Source organism: Myodes glareolus, chromosome 9 (assembly GCF_982192425.1).
Source record: "Myodes glareolus chromosome 9, mMyoGla1.1, whole genome shotgun sequence".
NCBI lineage: Eukaryota > Metazoa > Chordata > Mammalia > Rodentia > Cricetidae > Myodes > Myodes glareolus.
In genome coordinates, this window is record NC_142034.1 from 106,405,284 (window position 1) to 106,422,052 (window position 16,769).

The following is a 16,769-nucleotide window of genomic DNA, read 5'->3' on the forward strand; positions in this document are numbered from 1 at the left end:
AAATAATACTCTTTATGAACAAGATTTTACTAGGATTCAGAGTTTAGACGTGATCAGACCTCCTGGTGGGGGGGAGAACATTAGGTATGGCAGGGGTCCTAAAGAGAAGGGAGGCTTGCCTGTAAGACAGGAAAGGAGGAAGTAGAAAGATTGCTTAGTAGTTAAGAGTATCCATTGCTCCTGCAGAGGACCTGAGTTCAGTTCCTAGCGCCTATATCAGGAGACTCACAGTAAGTAGCCTGTCACTCCAGTTCAGGGCCTCTGGCCTTCATGGCACATGCATTCACTTGCATAATGCAACACAGTCACAGGCACACACATACACATAATTAAAAATAATAAAAGTAGACAGGCAGTAGTGGTGCATGCTTTAATCTCAGCACTCGAGAGATTCTGCAGAGGCAGAAGGATCTATGTGAGTTTGAGGCCAGCCTGGTCTACAGAGCAAGTTCCAGGACAGCCAGGACTGTTTCACAGAAAAACAGTTTCGAAAAACCAAAAATAAATAAATAAATAGAAATATTAAAAGACAAGACCTTGAAAGGACCCTCAATAAGAGTGAATAAAAGCCAGGTGGTGGTGCCGCACGCCTTTAATCCCAGAGCTTGGAATGCAGAGCCTGGTCTACGGAGCGATTTCCAGAAGTTTCTTCTCTTTTTTCTTTTTGGTTTCTCAAGACAGCGTTTCTCTGTAGCTTTGGCGCCAGCCCTGGAACTAGCTCTTGTAGACCAGCCTGGCCTCGAATTCACAGAGATCCACCTGCCTCTGCTTCCTGAGTGCTGGGATTAAAGGCATGTGCCACCACCGTCCTGCTGCCCGGCTTCCAGTACAGCTTTCAAAAGCTACAAATAAGTCTTGTCTTGAAAAAGTAAGGGGGAAAAACACAACCTGAGTGTGGAGGCACACGCCTTTCAAGCCTGCACCTTAGGCAGAAACAGACACATTTCTGAGTTCCAGACTGGCCAGGGTTATGTAGTGAGATTCTTGTTTGAGTTAAGGCTTTACCCCAGCCCCTGGCATCCATATACCCAAAGAGTCTGGAATGTTTGGTTGGAAGTTCCATCTCATGCCCCTCCCCTGGGAGTTGCTTCAGCCCAGACTCCACCACTGAGAAAGTCCGCCAAATAATGACCCCTCCCCAGAGGGTATTTAAACTGCTCCCCAGAGAACAAACAACAAACATATTCGGGTCTTCCCTCACCATCTCCTTTCCTCTATAAAGTGCTGGAAGGTATCCGTTAAACCTGGGCTTTTTCTAATTCTGTTTGATTTGGTCTGATTTGGATTCTTGCAGTGGCAGAGAGGCTTATTGGGTCACAAAAACTTTACAATACTGTCTCAAAAGAAAAGAAGGGGCTGGTGAGATGGCTCAGTGGTTAAGAGCACTGACTGCTCCTCCAGAGGACCCGGGGTTCAATTCCCAGCACCTACATGACAGCTGTCTGTAGCTCCAGTTCAAGAGAATCTGACATCATTGTTAGCAAGGAATAAAGTTAAAGTTAGAAAAGAAAAAAAAAAAGAAAAGAGTGAAGATAAGAGGTATAGGAAGCCAGAACAAGAGAGCATGCATGATATCCTGACACGTATAGCAGATTGCTGGCCTGGTCAGTCACCTAGGTACCCTGTCCCTTAAGAGATAAACTCCACTCACTCCCAACTCTTCCCCCCCTTCACTGAGGCGAGCAGATCTCCTTTCTGCCCTCCCCTTCTGGAGAGGCAACTGCAACTTCTCCCCCCACACACCCTTCTTCCTTCTCCCCTTCCCCACCTCTCCTCTTCTCATCCCTCCATAACCCACAATCTCTTTAAAAATTAAACCTGAGTGCTGGGCGGTGGTGGCACATGCCTTTAATCCCAACTCTCGGGAGGCAGAGGGAGGCTGATCTCTGTGTGTTCAGAGCGAGTTCCATTACCGGCTCCAAAGCTATACAGAGAAAGCCTGTCTTGAAAGAAAAAAAAAATTACGCTTACATGGTCATTCGCTGGTGTTTACTGTCTAAGTCAGAAAACAGCCATTTTTCTTCCCTGATTAGTAAATTATCTCTCTGTGAAAACAGGTGTTTGGGTGTGGTCTGTGCCTAATCCCTAGTCTGGGAGGGAACCCTCACTGGGGAGGACTTCCCTCCTCCACACACCTGTACTCAAAACTTTTGGGGAGGTTGATTTAAGGGGATCTCAAATTTACGACTAACCTGGGCTATAAAGGTTGTATCTCAAAAAGGAAAAAATTAGAATGGTAAATTCTGTATCCCCCTATTACGATGACTGCCTCCTGAGTGCTGGGATTAAAGACGTGCTCCACCGCCCCGGGTTTATAAATAAAACTTTAAGCCCGGCCTCTGGTTTTCTGTGGAATGCGAAGGTAAGACTTATTGTTGTGCAAACGGGACAGCGTGAGAATTATTTTAATGTCTAACCGAAGCTAGATCATCTAAACACTGGAACACGTTCCAGGAGGAGACTTAATGGAAAAATACCTCCCCACCCTCGGGCTGTGATTTCAGGGCTCAGACCACGCGGCAAATGGGCGGGTCGCACTAGTGCGCAGGCGGCACACGGTTCCCTGGCGCGGCCGCTCTAGGCAGTGGGGAGGTCGCCTGGGGTTGAGAGTCTGAGGCGTGAGAATGGCCTCTCCTCTATGGTCGAGGGAGCCGCGCACGGTCGGCCCGCAGTCATAGTTTTATTTCCGGAAGCGAAGCCAGCCGCTTTCTGCTTCCGCAGGGCTCCTGGCGGGTCCGGGACTACTGGCGAGGTGAGCTTCAGCACGGTGGAAATGGTGGCGGGGCGCTTGGCTTGGGATGGAACGAACCCCGCTCCCCGAGCCTCGCCGGCAGGGTGGCCTAGGCTCGCGGCCGTTTCCTCCCCCGGGCTGCCGGACTGCGGACCGCCTTCCGATGCGTCGGGGTCTGGGTCTAAGCCACTCGCCCACTCGGTGGCGGACAAGAAGGTGTTTCCACACTCCTGCGGGCTAGGGGTGCCTGCCACGTCCGCTAGATCCTTAGCCTTCCTGTCCCAAGCTGACTGTTCGTAATGGGAAACGCAGAAAAGGGAACATTAAACTCCAAAGTCACACTGGACTGACCTAGAGCTTCGCTCTTCTCACTCCCTTACTCACGACTCAGAAATGTTGTTGTAAGGGGAGTGTGTGTGTGTGTGTGTGTGTGTGTGTGTGTGTGAGAGAGAGAGAGAGAGAGAGAGAGAATGTTGGGCAAGGGCCGAAACACTAACTTTGGTAGAAAAAAAGAAAGTGTTATGCTGCAGTTGTCACCAGTGGGTCGTCCGCGGGGAAGCCCTTTGGTTTGCCCTTGGGTTGGCCCCAACGTCACACCAGTTGAGGCCAATGTGGAGGAGTTTTCCTCTGTCTTTAGGCACACCCCAGAGCCTGTACGGACCGCACGTGCCTTTGCAGTTTTGTTTGTTCTTGTTACTGCTGTTTTGTAAGCAGCCTGGAAGCGTCCTGACCCATGCTCAGTTATGTCTGTTTTTCTTCCACAAACCTTAATGGGAAAACCGTACTCCTGGGCTGTTCAGACATCCCCCTTTTTTCTTTTTCTTTTATTTGTTAAATAAATAAATGCAGTCTTTATTAAAATACAATTGAAATGCCACTACAGTTCCCCTTTTTGTCTAAAATAATAAAGAAAGCTATAACTAATATAAGAAAACGAAATACAATAAGAACAATGACTATGCAATATATACAGGCAATAAATACATCAAAAGGTTCAGATATATGCTGTCAACACTGTAGCCACTATTCAGTAAAATTAGTAATCTCATTAAAATCAACCATCCAGCAAACTTTTTACCTGTCTGTGGACACAGTTTGGCATCTTATTTCCCACAATCCTTTAACGTTAATATTAGTGTGGACTGATTAATGGAAACTAATGAGGCTCAAAGGCAATCAGGTTGAAAAGCCTGGGTTAGCCTTACTCTGAAAACTTTTTTTTTTTTATTGGTAGGCAGGTTTGTGTGGGGGGTATGTTTTGGTTTTGTTTTGAGACAGGGTTTCTTTTTGGTTTTGGTTTTGGTTTTGATTTTTTTTTTTTTTGGGTTGTATCAGCTTTTATTCCCACCAGCAATGCAGAAGTGTTCCCTTTACCCCACAACCTCTCCAACATAAGTTGTCATCAGTGTTTTTGATCTTGACCATTCTTACAGGTGTAAATTGGAATCTCAAGAATTGTTTTGATTTGCATTTCTCTGCTGACTAAGAATGTTGAACATTTCCTTAGCTGTATTTCAGTCATTTTAGATTCTTCTGTTGAGAGTTCTCTGTTTAGGTCTGTACTCCATTATTTTTTTTAAAGTTTATTAAAATATAAAAGTTTCCATTTTCGCCCCTCCTCCCAACACCCTCCCACTCCCCCCACTCGCTCTCCTCTTCCCTCTCCATCCCTAAGAGCAGTCAGGGTTTCCTGCCCTGTGGGTAGTTCAAGTTCCTCCCAGCTCCCTCCAGGACCAGGAAGGTGAGTATCCAATCAGACTGGATCCCCAAAAATCCAGAATATGCAGAGGAAACAAGTCCCAGAGTCATTGTCAATGGCTTTTTAGAAAGACTTCGGGCCAGCCACATTCAGAGAATCCAGCCTCCTCCAGAGAATCTGGTTGGATTTGAGACAGGGTTTCTGTATGTAGTCTTGGCTGCCTAGGAATTCAGACAAGGCTGGCCTCAGACTCATGGAAATCCTATAAAGAAAGCTATAACTAATATAAGAAAACGAAATACAATAAGAACAATGACTATGCAATATATGCAGGCAATAAATACATCAAAAGGTTCAGATATATGCTGTCAACACTGTTCAGCATTAACTTCAGATTAAACTTCAGATTAAAGACACAAGCCATTATGCCTGACCTTTTTTTATTTTTGTGATAGGATCCATGTAGTCCAGGCTGGCCAGACTTTCTGATTTCTGCATCTGAATCGGGTAACAGGAAATGCAGAAGGGAAACTGAAACTGTAAACTAACACCAGTGATAGAAGATGGAATTTCCCTCTTCTGATTCCCAAGCTCATGACTCAGAAATGTGGATTTATGCAAAAGGCAGTTTTCCCTGAGTGCTGAGATTATACATGTGTGCCACCATTCCCAGTTTATACGCTGCTAACCTACTAAGCAAAGCAAGCACTCTACCAGGAGTTTAGGTAACACAGATAAACCTTATGCAGCTGCATGGAGACAGGAATGGCTGACTTGGAGTGGATTGATCATCAAGACCATTTGGATCTTGTTAGTGGATACTTTCCACTTAGAAATCTTAACAGATGGGACTGTAATGATCTACAAGAGGTAGCTGTTGACAACCATGTTAATTAAGCCAATTAAAAATTTTAAGTTCTTTTTAAATGATGGCCAGTTGTGGGGTTATGCCTCTGAAAAATGTCTTGGTGCCTAAGCTCAGGGATAGAGGTTTTTAAAGCAAAAACAACAAAGACCATAATTTACATCAAAGGTCAGAGTAACCTTAAATGTTCATTCCTGGCAGAGTTTAGTAGTTAGTTATTTTAGACATAACCTCAAATGAGTTGCCAAGGCAGATGTGATCAAAAAGGGGATGTAGGTCTGAGAACAAACAAAGCACGGTCAAGACAGGATGGTGCGCTTTAGTCATTTCAGGAGTATATGAAAAATAAAGAAAGCGCTCAGAGCAGAAGTTCATAGGGGGCTGCACTGTGGTCAGTGAACAAAGCCTAAGCTCAGTAATAGCAGTATCATTGTCATGGAACCCACGTGTGCTAGGAACTCTTCTGAGCTGTCTTTAATAGCCTCTTGAGGCTATATTGTTATTATCCCATTTTACAGGCGAGGCAAAGAAAGGTAAGTGACGTGTCTGAGATCATGCAGCTAATAGTTGAGCTAAGATTGAACTTAATCTGTCTCTGAAAATGTTAGTTTGACAGTCAGATATGGTGGTTTAACAAGCCAAAGCCGGAATGCACAGACCTTTAATTCCAGCTGCTTGGTAGACCAAGGCAGCAAGATTGTAAATTCAAAATCTTAGTTCTGTGGATTAGGGCTGAAGGCCACTGCCTCTGTAGTAGAGTGGCTATTTAGTGTGTACCAAATCCTGGGTTCTCAGTTCGCAGCGCTAGAAAAGTTAGTTTGTTAGTTGGCAATGCAGATTCTTGAGTGAGGATCTAACATCTGTGAGTTTTAATTTTTGTAGTAGGGAATGTTTTGGCACTAACTGGCTTAAACTAAGGATGACCTTAAAATCCTGATTCTCCTGCCTCCTGCTGGGATTATAGGCTTGTGTCAACAGATTCAGGTTAGTGGGGAAAGTTTTGAGCACAGGAGGAATTTGATGGGAATTTTGCTCAAAGAAAATGATTCAATCATTGCAAAAGAGATTTACAAAAAGAATAGTAAGTGGTATTTACTTAGTAAGTTTCACTTTAGCTGTACCTTGTCTAAGACATATTTAAACATTTGCTTGTAGATTCCATGTAGTGCTAAACTTCCAGGCTCATGATAATCGTGTGAAGCACTTGTTTCAGATACATAGTCAGGTCCTTATCTGTGAATTCCATGTCTATAAATTCAACAGGAGGTAGGGAAAATAATTTTTAAGTTAATTTTGGGACTGGAGAATGTAATTCAATAGTATAGTGAATCTAGCATATACAGTGTTCCTGAGGTCAATCCCTGGCTGTTAGGAAAAAGTAGTAAGGGGCAGCTCCGCCGGCACAAAGAAATCCAATTAGGTCAGATCAAACCAAATCAAAATGCCTATCTCTTTATTAAGTAATGTGCATGGCAGGGAGACAGGAAAGTGGGGAGCGCATGTAAACCCGGAACCTACTTAAAAACCCTGGCATGCTGGGATTTGGAGTACAGAGCAATGCAACTCCCAGGCCAGTGTGCTGGGATGGATGCCAGGGGCTGGGACTGTTCTCCAGATTTAACACTGGCCCTGCCAGAACATCCAGGAAGTTCCAAAAAACAAAATTTAAATTTGCCACATGCTAAGCACTACACTGAATCCAGAGGAATGAAGCTATATGCAGGCATGTACACCCTCTGATAGCTTCCTTCCGTTTCACAGATCTCAGTCTCTCCAGCACTGTGGGTGTTGTTTGCCTGGTATTTTGCTCTTGTTTACTTTGTAGTCAGGCCTACTGTGGTTGCTTGTATGCTGAGCACGTGTAAGAGATGATTAAGTGCCAGGCTATGGTGGTGTCTGCCTTTAATCCTAGCATTTGAGATTAAACTCTGAACTGTGTGAGTTCGAGGCCAGTCTGATCTATAGAACGAGTTCCAGGACAAGATCCAAACCTACACAGAGAAACCCTGTCTTGAAAAAGCAGGAAAGAGAGAGAGAGAGAGAGAGAGATTACTAAGGGAATCAGGCGGAAGGCAGAGGCAGGCAGATTTACAGAGCAAGTTCCAGGAGAGCAGGAAAGACGACTAAGGGATATAGGCTACAGCGCAGACACCAAAGGAGGATTGTGTAGTCCTCTGTTCTCAGAAAATCTGGTTCAAGTTCACCGCGTTTCCCACAGCATTCTGTTGAATGTATAACAAGTCAGATGTTTGTCACTACGGTTTTCATCTGGAAATATCTAGAGCCGCGTTTTCTAGCTGCTCTGATGTAATATGCTTGACTGTGGCCTGACTCTGGAATTCAAGGAGCCCAGGATTTGGAGAGACAAAAAAAATATGGCTGGAATTTTTTTTTCTTTTCTTTTCTTTCTTTCTTTCTTTTTTGTTTGTTTGTTTGTTTTTTGAGACAGAGTTTCTCTGTGTAGTAGTCCTGGCTGTCCTGGAACTCAAAGAGATCCGCCTGCCTCTGCCTTCCGAGTGCTGGGATTAAAAGCATGCACCACCACTGCCCGCATGGGCAAGCCTGGAATATTATGTGCAAAGTATAGGAATGAGGTCAGTAACTGGGTTTTCCTCTTCTGAGAGGTAGGTGGAACTCCCGCCACATTCGAATCCTGTCTTCAGTTCTGCCCTGGCCAGGATGAAGATGGAATGAGTTTGGCATAAAGCAAAGAGGAGAGTCTTGAGTCACAGGTTTATTGTGATTTTGGGGTTGTTGTAGGGGATTTTGGTTTAGGTTTCTAGGGTTTTTTCCTTTTTTTTTATTGATAATTATTGAGCTCTACATTTTTCTCTGCTCCCATCCCTGCCTCTCCCCTTCCCTCTTCAACCCTCCCCCAAGGTCCCCATGCTCCCAATTTACTCAGGAGATCTTGTCTTTTTCTACTTTCTACTTCCCATGTAGATTATATCTATGTAAGTCTCTCTTAGTGTCCTCATTGTTGTCTAAATTCTCTGGGATTGTGATTTGTAGGCTGGCTTTCTTTGCTTTATGTTTAAAAACCACCTATGAGTGAATACATGTGATAATTGTCTTTCTGTGTCTGGGTTACCTCACTCAAAATGTTTTCTAGCTCCATCCATTTTTCTGCAAAATTCAAGATGTCATTATTTTTTTCTGCTGTGTAGTACTCCATTGTGTAAATGTACCACATTTTCCTTATCCATTCTTCAGTCGAGGGGCATTTAGGTTGTTTCCAGGTTCTGGCTATTACAAACAATGCTGCTATGAACATAGTTGAGCACATGTCCTTGTGGCACGATTGACCATCCTTTGGATATATACCCAAAAGTGGTATTACTGGGTCTTGAGAAAGGTTGTTTCCTAATTTTCTGAGAAATCGCCACACTGACATCCAAAGGGGTTGTAGCAGCTTGCATTCCCACCAGCAATGCAGAAGTATTCCCTTTTCCCCACAACCTCTCCAGCATAAGTTGTCATCAGTGTTTTTGATCTTGGCCATTCTCACAGGTATAAGATGGAATCTCAGAGTTGTTTTGATTTGCATTTCTCTGATGACTAAGGATGTTGAACATTTCCTTAAGTGTCTTTCAGCCATTTTAGATTCCTCTGTTGAGCGTTCTCTGTTTAGGTCTGAACTTCATTTTTTTTTATTGGATTATGTGATCTTTTGGTGTTCTATTTCTTGAGTTCTTTGTATATTTTGGAGATCAGATCTCTGTCTGATGTGGGGTTAGTGGAGATCTTTTCCCATTCTGTAGGCTGTCGATTTGTCTTGTTGACCGTGTCCTTTGTGGTGGTTTTTTTTTCTTAGACAGGATTTCTTTGTATAACACCCCTGGCTGTACTGTAACTCATTTTATAGCCCAGGCTGGCCTCAAACTCAGAGAGATCCACTTGTCTCTGCCTCCTGAGTGCTGGGATTAAAGGCATGCGCCACTGCCCAACAATAAAACAGATTACTTCTAGTGAAGTGGTTCTCAACTGGTTGGAACACCTTTGGGGATCAAATGACCTTTTCACAGGGGCGGTCTGAGACTTCACAAAACATGGATATTTACATTATAATTCATAACAGTAACAAAATAACAGTAACATAATTACAGTTATGAAATATCAATGAAAATATTTTTATGAAAGTTGGGGTTCACCACAACGTGAGGAACTGTTAATATCCAAAAAGAATACAGAACAGAACTAGGTCACTTCTATGACTCAAGATCACTGAGGAAGTTGGTCATTTTACTGATGTGTTTACTTGTGGGTTTTTTTTTTATTCCAGAATGTGGTTTTTAATTACTCCAGAATGATCTATGTAAAAATAGCATTGCTCCTTTAAGGCAGCACAGAGTCCTCCTTCTTTAAGGAACAAACATGTCTATTCTGTAACACCGCTTTGGAGAGCGAGGTCATTGATTCCTCGAGCTTAGAAATGGACTGTTCTAAGGCTCTTAATTCTTCATCCATGGCTGTTCTTCATTCATTAAAGTATTGAGGAGTCTGCACCAGAGCAGTGGTACCGGTGCCAACACTGGCTGCCACTCCAAGGCATAAGATTACTGCTAGGGTCATGGAGATGAGCTCTCACCTATAGCAGTTTGGGTGTTTGTCAAATTCATGCTCAAAACTGGAGGCACTACGATAATAAATTCTGGGGACTAATTGAACCATCACATAGAAATCAGAAGCATCGTTAAAGACAGTAGTGGAGATACAGGGAGTTAACCCAGTGTTGCAGGCCCACCATAAGTCAGTGGAGGTACCAGGTACCTGTTTTCTGCCATCCTGGGGCTCGGAAGAGTTTGGTTACACAGGTGTTGATATTGTGGGGTCAGAGTTCCCAGACATAGGCCCTTTCCCGATTCTTCTGTCAAGATTAATTTTTTCTGTTGCCCCCAACTACAGAATGTATGAGAGGTGGTGCTGTTGAGGCTGCCAGATGAGGGTATTTCCTCGTAATAGGGATGTCCTGCTGACAGGCATAGCCAGCAAGATTGTGTCAAGCTGGGGTCAGTACTGTTTAGCAAGGAAAAGGCTCCCTGCACAAGGTTGAATAGTCGTTGGCTTGTGTTGGGAGGCGCCGGCAGAGAAGCAGGGGGAGTGGGAGTAGTCTAGTCAGGAGCAGCATCTGGTAGAAGGGTTTTTGAAACCTCATGTAATGTCTAGGGCCCCTTTAGGGGGCTCTAGTCCGGCCGAAGCTAGCTGGCCCTGGTCAGATAGTACTTGGTTAGGTCCTACTGGCTGGCTTAAGGAATCTCTTCCTTTAGCTTAATGGTGAAGGTGGCACCTAAATCTTGTTTATGTACCCTGTCTGGGACACCCATGGAGACAGTCCTGCTGCTTGCCCCTGGGAAGTAAAGGCAGACAAGTGGGGGACACTCCACAGGTCCCTGTGCTCCTCTAATTTTATGGACAGTTATCCAGTCCCAAGAAGAACTAGGTTTCCAATAAACATCCCCAGGCTTCACAGTATACGTAGTGTAACACAACGTTGAACTGTGGCCCGATTTCGACCATCTCAGGAGCAGACGTAAAAATCTAGCTTTCCCAAGTGGCATTTGTGTTCTGGACCCCCACATTTCCAGGGGAAAATCTTCTACCAGTCTCCAGGGGCAGGGATATGCATCTCGGATATTCCAGGAGTCTAGCCCTGCTATTATTAGCTTACAGAAATCAGGGGTGAGGGCAGGCTACCATGTGCCTGGAGGGGCTATTTTGGAGGTGGTCTATACCACCTCTCCGGTCTGTGAGGAAACCTGCCAAGTCAATTTTTGGAGTATATGGGGATTGCCATAAATGGGCAGGGGTATCAAAGCAAAGGCTGGCAAAACTGACAGCTTTAGGCTGTTTTGACAAGTCTTAACTTTAGGGGATGTTGGGTGTGCTGAAGCTTTCATTTGGAAAGTCGTGGGTCGTTCTACAGAGGTGCCACTTAGCGTGCGACGTGTGGATCCAGGCTGCGATGCCATCCACTTAGAGGGTGCTGGGTGTTGGAAGGTTCCAGTACGTGCATGTATAGTTGTTAGATTCCCAAGGAGGGGGAAGCACTGAGGCACTAAGACTGAGAGCTCAGTAATGGCCTCAGAATTGTCTTAAAGTTCTACAAAATATATTACTTTAATAAACTGATACTTTGGTATCTTAAAAAAAAATAAGTTTAGGAATGAGCTGAATCTTCCAAGGACAAGTGAGCTTATAGTATGAGTTGAGTTGATGTCTGTGTCAGTGTGGCACTGAGGGGTTAAACTCGGGAGTTTTGCCCTTCTAGTCAACTGATGTACCTCTGAGTTATACTGCCAGCACCAAATGGAGATTTTAAACCAGCTATTAGGGCATGTGTTACCTGGTAACCCCTGTAAGCTTTTTGGTTTAGAGTCTTTGTGCTTTTGGGGGGTTTTGTTTTGTTTTGTTTTGTTGAGATAGGGTCTCTCTGTATACCCGCCTTGACTGTCCTGGAACCCACTCTGTAGACGAAGCTAACCTTCATCTCAGAGATCACCTGCTTCCATCTACTAAGTGCTGGGATTAGAGGTATGTGCTGTCGCTCCCACCACCATGACAGGCTTTTTGTTTTGTTTTGTTTTCTTAATAGCTTGTTGAACAAGAAGTGGGTGTAGTACAGAATAGGTCCTCCACAGTCCGCGTGGAGACAGCAGCCGCAAGCTCAGCTGGTGCTTTTCTCAGCCTGCCCTTGTCTTGCCCAAGTTCAGCCAGCAAGGCAGCATCTACAAGACCTGACCTGTGACCTGCCTTCTGAGTCTTTTTGGAATTGGAAAATGCAGTGACTAGAATGCTTTTCTGCCTCCATTAATAAATGGAAGAGCCAGTTTTTCTGTCTACAGGAGTTCCACTACCATTCTGTTCTTACTGGCATCCCTGACCTTTGCTTCACTTAATCTGGGCACATTAATCTTTATTTGGTAGTCAGGAGAGCTGGGTGGACCCTAACGTGTCTGCCAGTGTCTGTAGTGGTGTCTGCACTAGACGTTCCCTCCTGTTTTGATTTTGAATGTTCTCTGTAACTCCTTGCTCATCCTATCAGTTGCTCCTCTAATAGTTGGAGTTCATGCGCCAAGTAGTGTGAAATCCTAGTTTGAGCTGATACTTACACTTCATTGGAATAGTTTCTCTATGATGGCAGTCTTTAAATCCATAATTTCCCCCCTTAGATTATACAAAGTAATAACAGGCCATGATTTCAACTGTTTGTTCGTTTTGTTGCTGTATTGTTATTGCAGGTATTTGGGACTTAAGGATCCAGATAGGGTCCTTTTTTCTTTTTCTTTTTTTCTTCTTCTTCTTCTTCTTCTTCTTCTTCTTCTTCTTCTTCTTCTTCTTCTTCTTCTTCTTCTCCTCCTCCTCCTCCTCCTCCTCCTCCTCTTCCTCCTCCTCCTCCTCCTCCTCCTCCTCTTCTTCTTCTTCTTCCTTTTTAAATAAATAGTGTTGTCTTTGCTTGTATACCTGCAGGCCAGAAGAGGGCTCCAGATCTCATTACAGGTGGTTGTGAGCCACCATGTGGTTATTGGGAATTGAACTCAGTACCTCTGGAAGAATAATCAGTGCTCCTCCTTCTGAACCATCTTTCCAACCCCTAGGTAGAGTCTTACTGTGTAACCCTACCTGAGATAGAACTCACTGTGTCAATCATGCTGTCCAAAAATTTGGGTTCACTTGCCTTTGCCTTCTTAGTGCTAGGATTAAAGGCATGAACTATCATGCTGGGCATAAACATTCTTTTTTTAAAAATTTTATTGTATGTGCTTTGTTATGAGGGTATCAGATTCCCTGGAACTAAGTTATAGATAGGTGTGACCTGCCATATGGGTGCTGGGAATTGAACCTGGGTCCTCTGGAAGGGCAACCAGTGTTTTTAACCACTGAGTCATCTCTCCAGCCCTATAAACATTCTTAAACCTAGATTAAATGGTTTCTTACTTGGTAAACTTACTTAAATTTTGCATTAAGTTGGTCATGGTGGCAAGGCCTATAATCCACCACTTGGGAGGCTGAGATAGGAGGATCACCATCAATCACTTCAGGGTCAGCCTGAGCTACAGAGAGAGACCCTGTCTCAGTGACAGAGGTTGCTTTCTCTGCATCCTGTATAACCTGAAGTAAACTTTAATCTTCAACACACCCCTACCATGATGGCCTCCCTTACTGCCCATGGTCCTAGAAGCAATGAAATCAAATGGCCATGGATAGAACTTGTCATCTGTCAGTTTTACCACCATTTCCTGCCTTCATGCACCATACCCTGAAGGCATAGCCACAGGATAAAGTAACCACCACCAAGTATGTTCTCAGAACTGGCAACAAGATGGCAGATGGAGTGCTCCTAAAACAACAGAAATCGGACAAAGCCTCAGGTACTAGAGGAGAGGGAGCCTCAGTCAATGAGCATACATATGCCTAAAACAAACCCCTCCGCAGTACTGAGGATAGCTCCAGTTTTCATTTTGGCATAAATGGTCTCAATCTGCAGACGAGGCTAGCCTTGAAAGAGCAGCAGTCCTTTTGGCTCAGCTTCCTAGGACTAGGATTGCAGATGTAAACCACCAGACTTAGGTCTTCAGGGGCCTGAAAGATACAGCTCAACTGGTAAAATTGCTTGGGCAGCAGGCCTGTCAACCTGTGTTCAATCCCCAGAAACATACAACATGAGAAGAAAGAATCAACTCCACAAAGTTGTTTTCTGACTACCACACATGCACCATAACATAAGCACCCACACACAAGTCAGGAGCAATTATAGTGATTGTTTTAAATTAAGTCCAGCTTTTAAAGAATTTAAAGGGTGTTGGATGAGGCAAGAGAAAGAGATGAACCCCTGATCTGGAGATAAAATGAGAGCTCTGCTAGTGAACACAAGTAATGTAAGAAGGGGAGATGATTGGGTGTTTGAAGAGACTATTCTACTGGGTGAGGATAAGATCACTACCACAATTTTGAGACAAATTTGAAGGAAGCTTTAATTAAATTCTGGCCAGGATGATGAACTCTGTCCAGATCATTCTGGTATTCCCAGGAAATGGCAACAAATTACAATTTGCAAAGACAAACAAAAGCAAAACCCCCAATATTACATATTTCCCATCAAGATGTCCATCCAATTTTTTGTACATGGGGACTTGCCTGGAAATCAACTCAGCTAGACTACTTGGGGCAGGGAGGCCCAGGGATCTCTCTTGTCTGTGTTCCCTGGTGGTGGGATTACAAACCTAAACCCCGCTGGGCCCAGATTTCCATTGGTGCTGAGGCTCCAAGCTCAGGTATTCATGCTTACATGGCAAGCGCTTTAATGGTCAAGCCATTTTCCTTTCCCCTTAAGATTAATTTATTTTCTTTAAATATTTTTTAAGATTTGTTTATATATTTTATGTGTGAATGCTCTACTTACATGTATGCCTACATAACAGAAAAGAGCATCAGATCCTACTATAGATGGTTATAAACCATGCTTGGAAATGAACTCAGGCCCTCTGGAAGGGCAGCTAGTGTTCTTAACCACTGAGCTATCTCCAGCCTTTAATCCTGAACTGTTGATCCTCCTGTCTCCACTTCCCAAGTGCTGAGATTATAGGTATGTACCACCATGCTTAGTCTTTAAAATGTGGTGAATATCTTTTGCTGATGGTTTATAGAATGTAAAATCTTATTAATTAAATTTGTCACATTAAAAATCAGAACTCTAGGGCTGGAGGTATAGCTCGGTGGTAAAAACACTTGTCTAGAATGCCTTAGGCCCGAACTTTAACCCCAGCACCACATGAAGTATATTCATTGACTAAAGCTTAGCACTCTAGGGGCTGGAAATAACAGCTCAGTTGGTAGAGTTTCTTTCTGTCATGTATGAAGTCCCTCGCATCCCAGAAACCAGGTGTGGGGTGCATACCTCTGCTCTTAGCATCTTGGAGTTTGTTGAAGCAGGAGGATCTGGAGTTTGAAGCCAGCCAGGATTAAAGGACCCTCTCCCCACACCCTCCCCCAACCCTAAAATAAAAAGAGGGAGAACTGTAATCGAATGGCGGCATCTTCCACAACCACTGTTCACCCTGTTTTATTGCTTCCTCCCCTAGACTTATGCTGCTTTATAGCAATGTCCTGATTCTGAAAGTTCCTTTGTGTGTGGATCCCAGAATTTACTGAGAGATGGAGGAGCCTCAGAAAAATGACCTGAACATGACAGGGCAGGAGGAAGAAAGTCCTGTCAAAAGCACCGGCCCTCAGATTTCTGTTAGTGAGTTTTCCTGCCCTTGCTGTTACGACACCCTGGTTAACCCCACCACCTTGAACTGTGGCCACAGCTTCTGCCGGCACTGCCTAGCTTTATGGTGGATGTCTTCAAAGAAGACAGAGTGTCCAGAATGCAGAGAAAAATGGGAAGGTTTCCCCAAAGTCAACATTCTCCTCAGGTAACACTGTGTGCTGTTGGCAACATGGATGTACCATATGGTTTCTCTGTGGGAGCTGTTGTTTGAGGCCGTTCATTCTAGGGGCTTGGAACAAAAAAGACAGATTCCTTTTCTCACGAGTGGCTGTCACTTGCCTTTCAGTTTCATTTGTTTCCTTTTTAGACAAGGTCTCACTCAGTGCATTATACCTGACTGTCATAGGACTGCTGTGTAAATCAGGCTGGCCTTAAACTCAGAGATCTGCCTGCCTTTTCTGGGGTTAAAGGTCTGTGCCCATGTGCCCCATGCCCCGTACCTCTGAGGCTCTGATGCTGTTTTCTGTTGCTGCCTTAGCAGCAAGCCTAGCCTTTCTCAAATTGGTGGAATACCCCAAAGGGCCATGAGACCATTAACCCAGCACCGGTCATAACTGTCACCTTTACTCTACCTAAAGATTAATCTTAGCTGGGCTGTGGTGGCGCACGCCTTTAATTCCAGCATTCAGGAGGGAGGCAGAAGCAGGTGGATGTCTGTGAGTTCAAGGCCATTCTAGTTTCAGGACAGGCTACAGAGAAACCCTGTCTCAAAAACCAAGAAGATTCATCTTACCTGGAAAGAGGACTCCTTGATATTTCATAATTGAAAATGAAAAGTGTTTTGTGGGGGTCCAGCAGGGTACTGACCACTCAAGTTTAAACGCCTGGATCCACGCAATAGAAAGTTGTCCTCCATCTCCGCATGTGCCATGGAGAGAAGAATTGAAAGGTTTCCCTAAAGTCAACACGTTTATAAATATATCCACAAATAAATGTAATAACATTTTTTTTAGGAAGAGCCCTGTTCTCGCCCATACCTAGCTTGGCTACTGAGTCAGCACTCTCCTCATCAGAGAAGCTTCTTAGCGCAGACAGATGCTGCTGCGGAAGTCCACTCAGCTGCACTTGGTTATAACACAGCCCTGCACCTAAAGCCCAAGGAAAATCCTGGAAAGATAGAAGAGCCAGAGGCCCAGGATGCTTGGTGTTGGGTGGTGTCTTTGAGACACACAAGGAAGCTACAACTACGACGCGTGAAACCTTT

The 16,769-nt window shown here is 44.3% G+C and overlaps 1 protein-coding gene across 3 annotated transcripts in view; it reads left to right on the plus strand.

Annotated features, from left to right (window-relative positions):
• Positions 1-2,566: 2,566 nt before the first annotated feature.
• Bfar (bifunctional apoptosis regulator) overlaps positions 2,567-16,769 on the plus strand; it is a 31,563-nt gene continuing 17,360 nt past the window's right edge. The window contains exons 1-3 of one of the 3 annotated variants that reach the window (XM_085694526.2): positions 2,567-2,752; positions 12,763-12,890; positions 15,375-15,710. In XM_085694526.2, the coding sequence (XP_085550652.1) occupies positions 15,448-15,710 (263 nt within the window). In that variant the 5' untranslated portion in view covers positions 2,567-2,752; positions 12,763-12,890; positions 15,375-15,447. The remainder of the gene's footprint in view (positions 2,753-12,762; positions 12,891-15,374; positions 15,711-16,769) is intronic. The other 2 variants (XM_048433243.3, XM_048433240.3) reach the window with 2 other exon arrangements.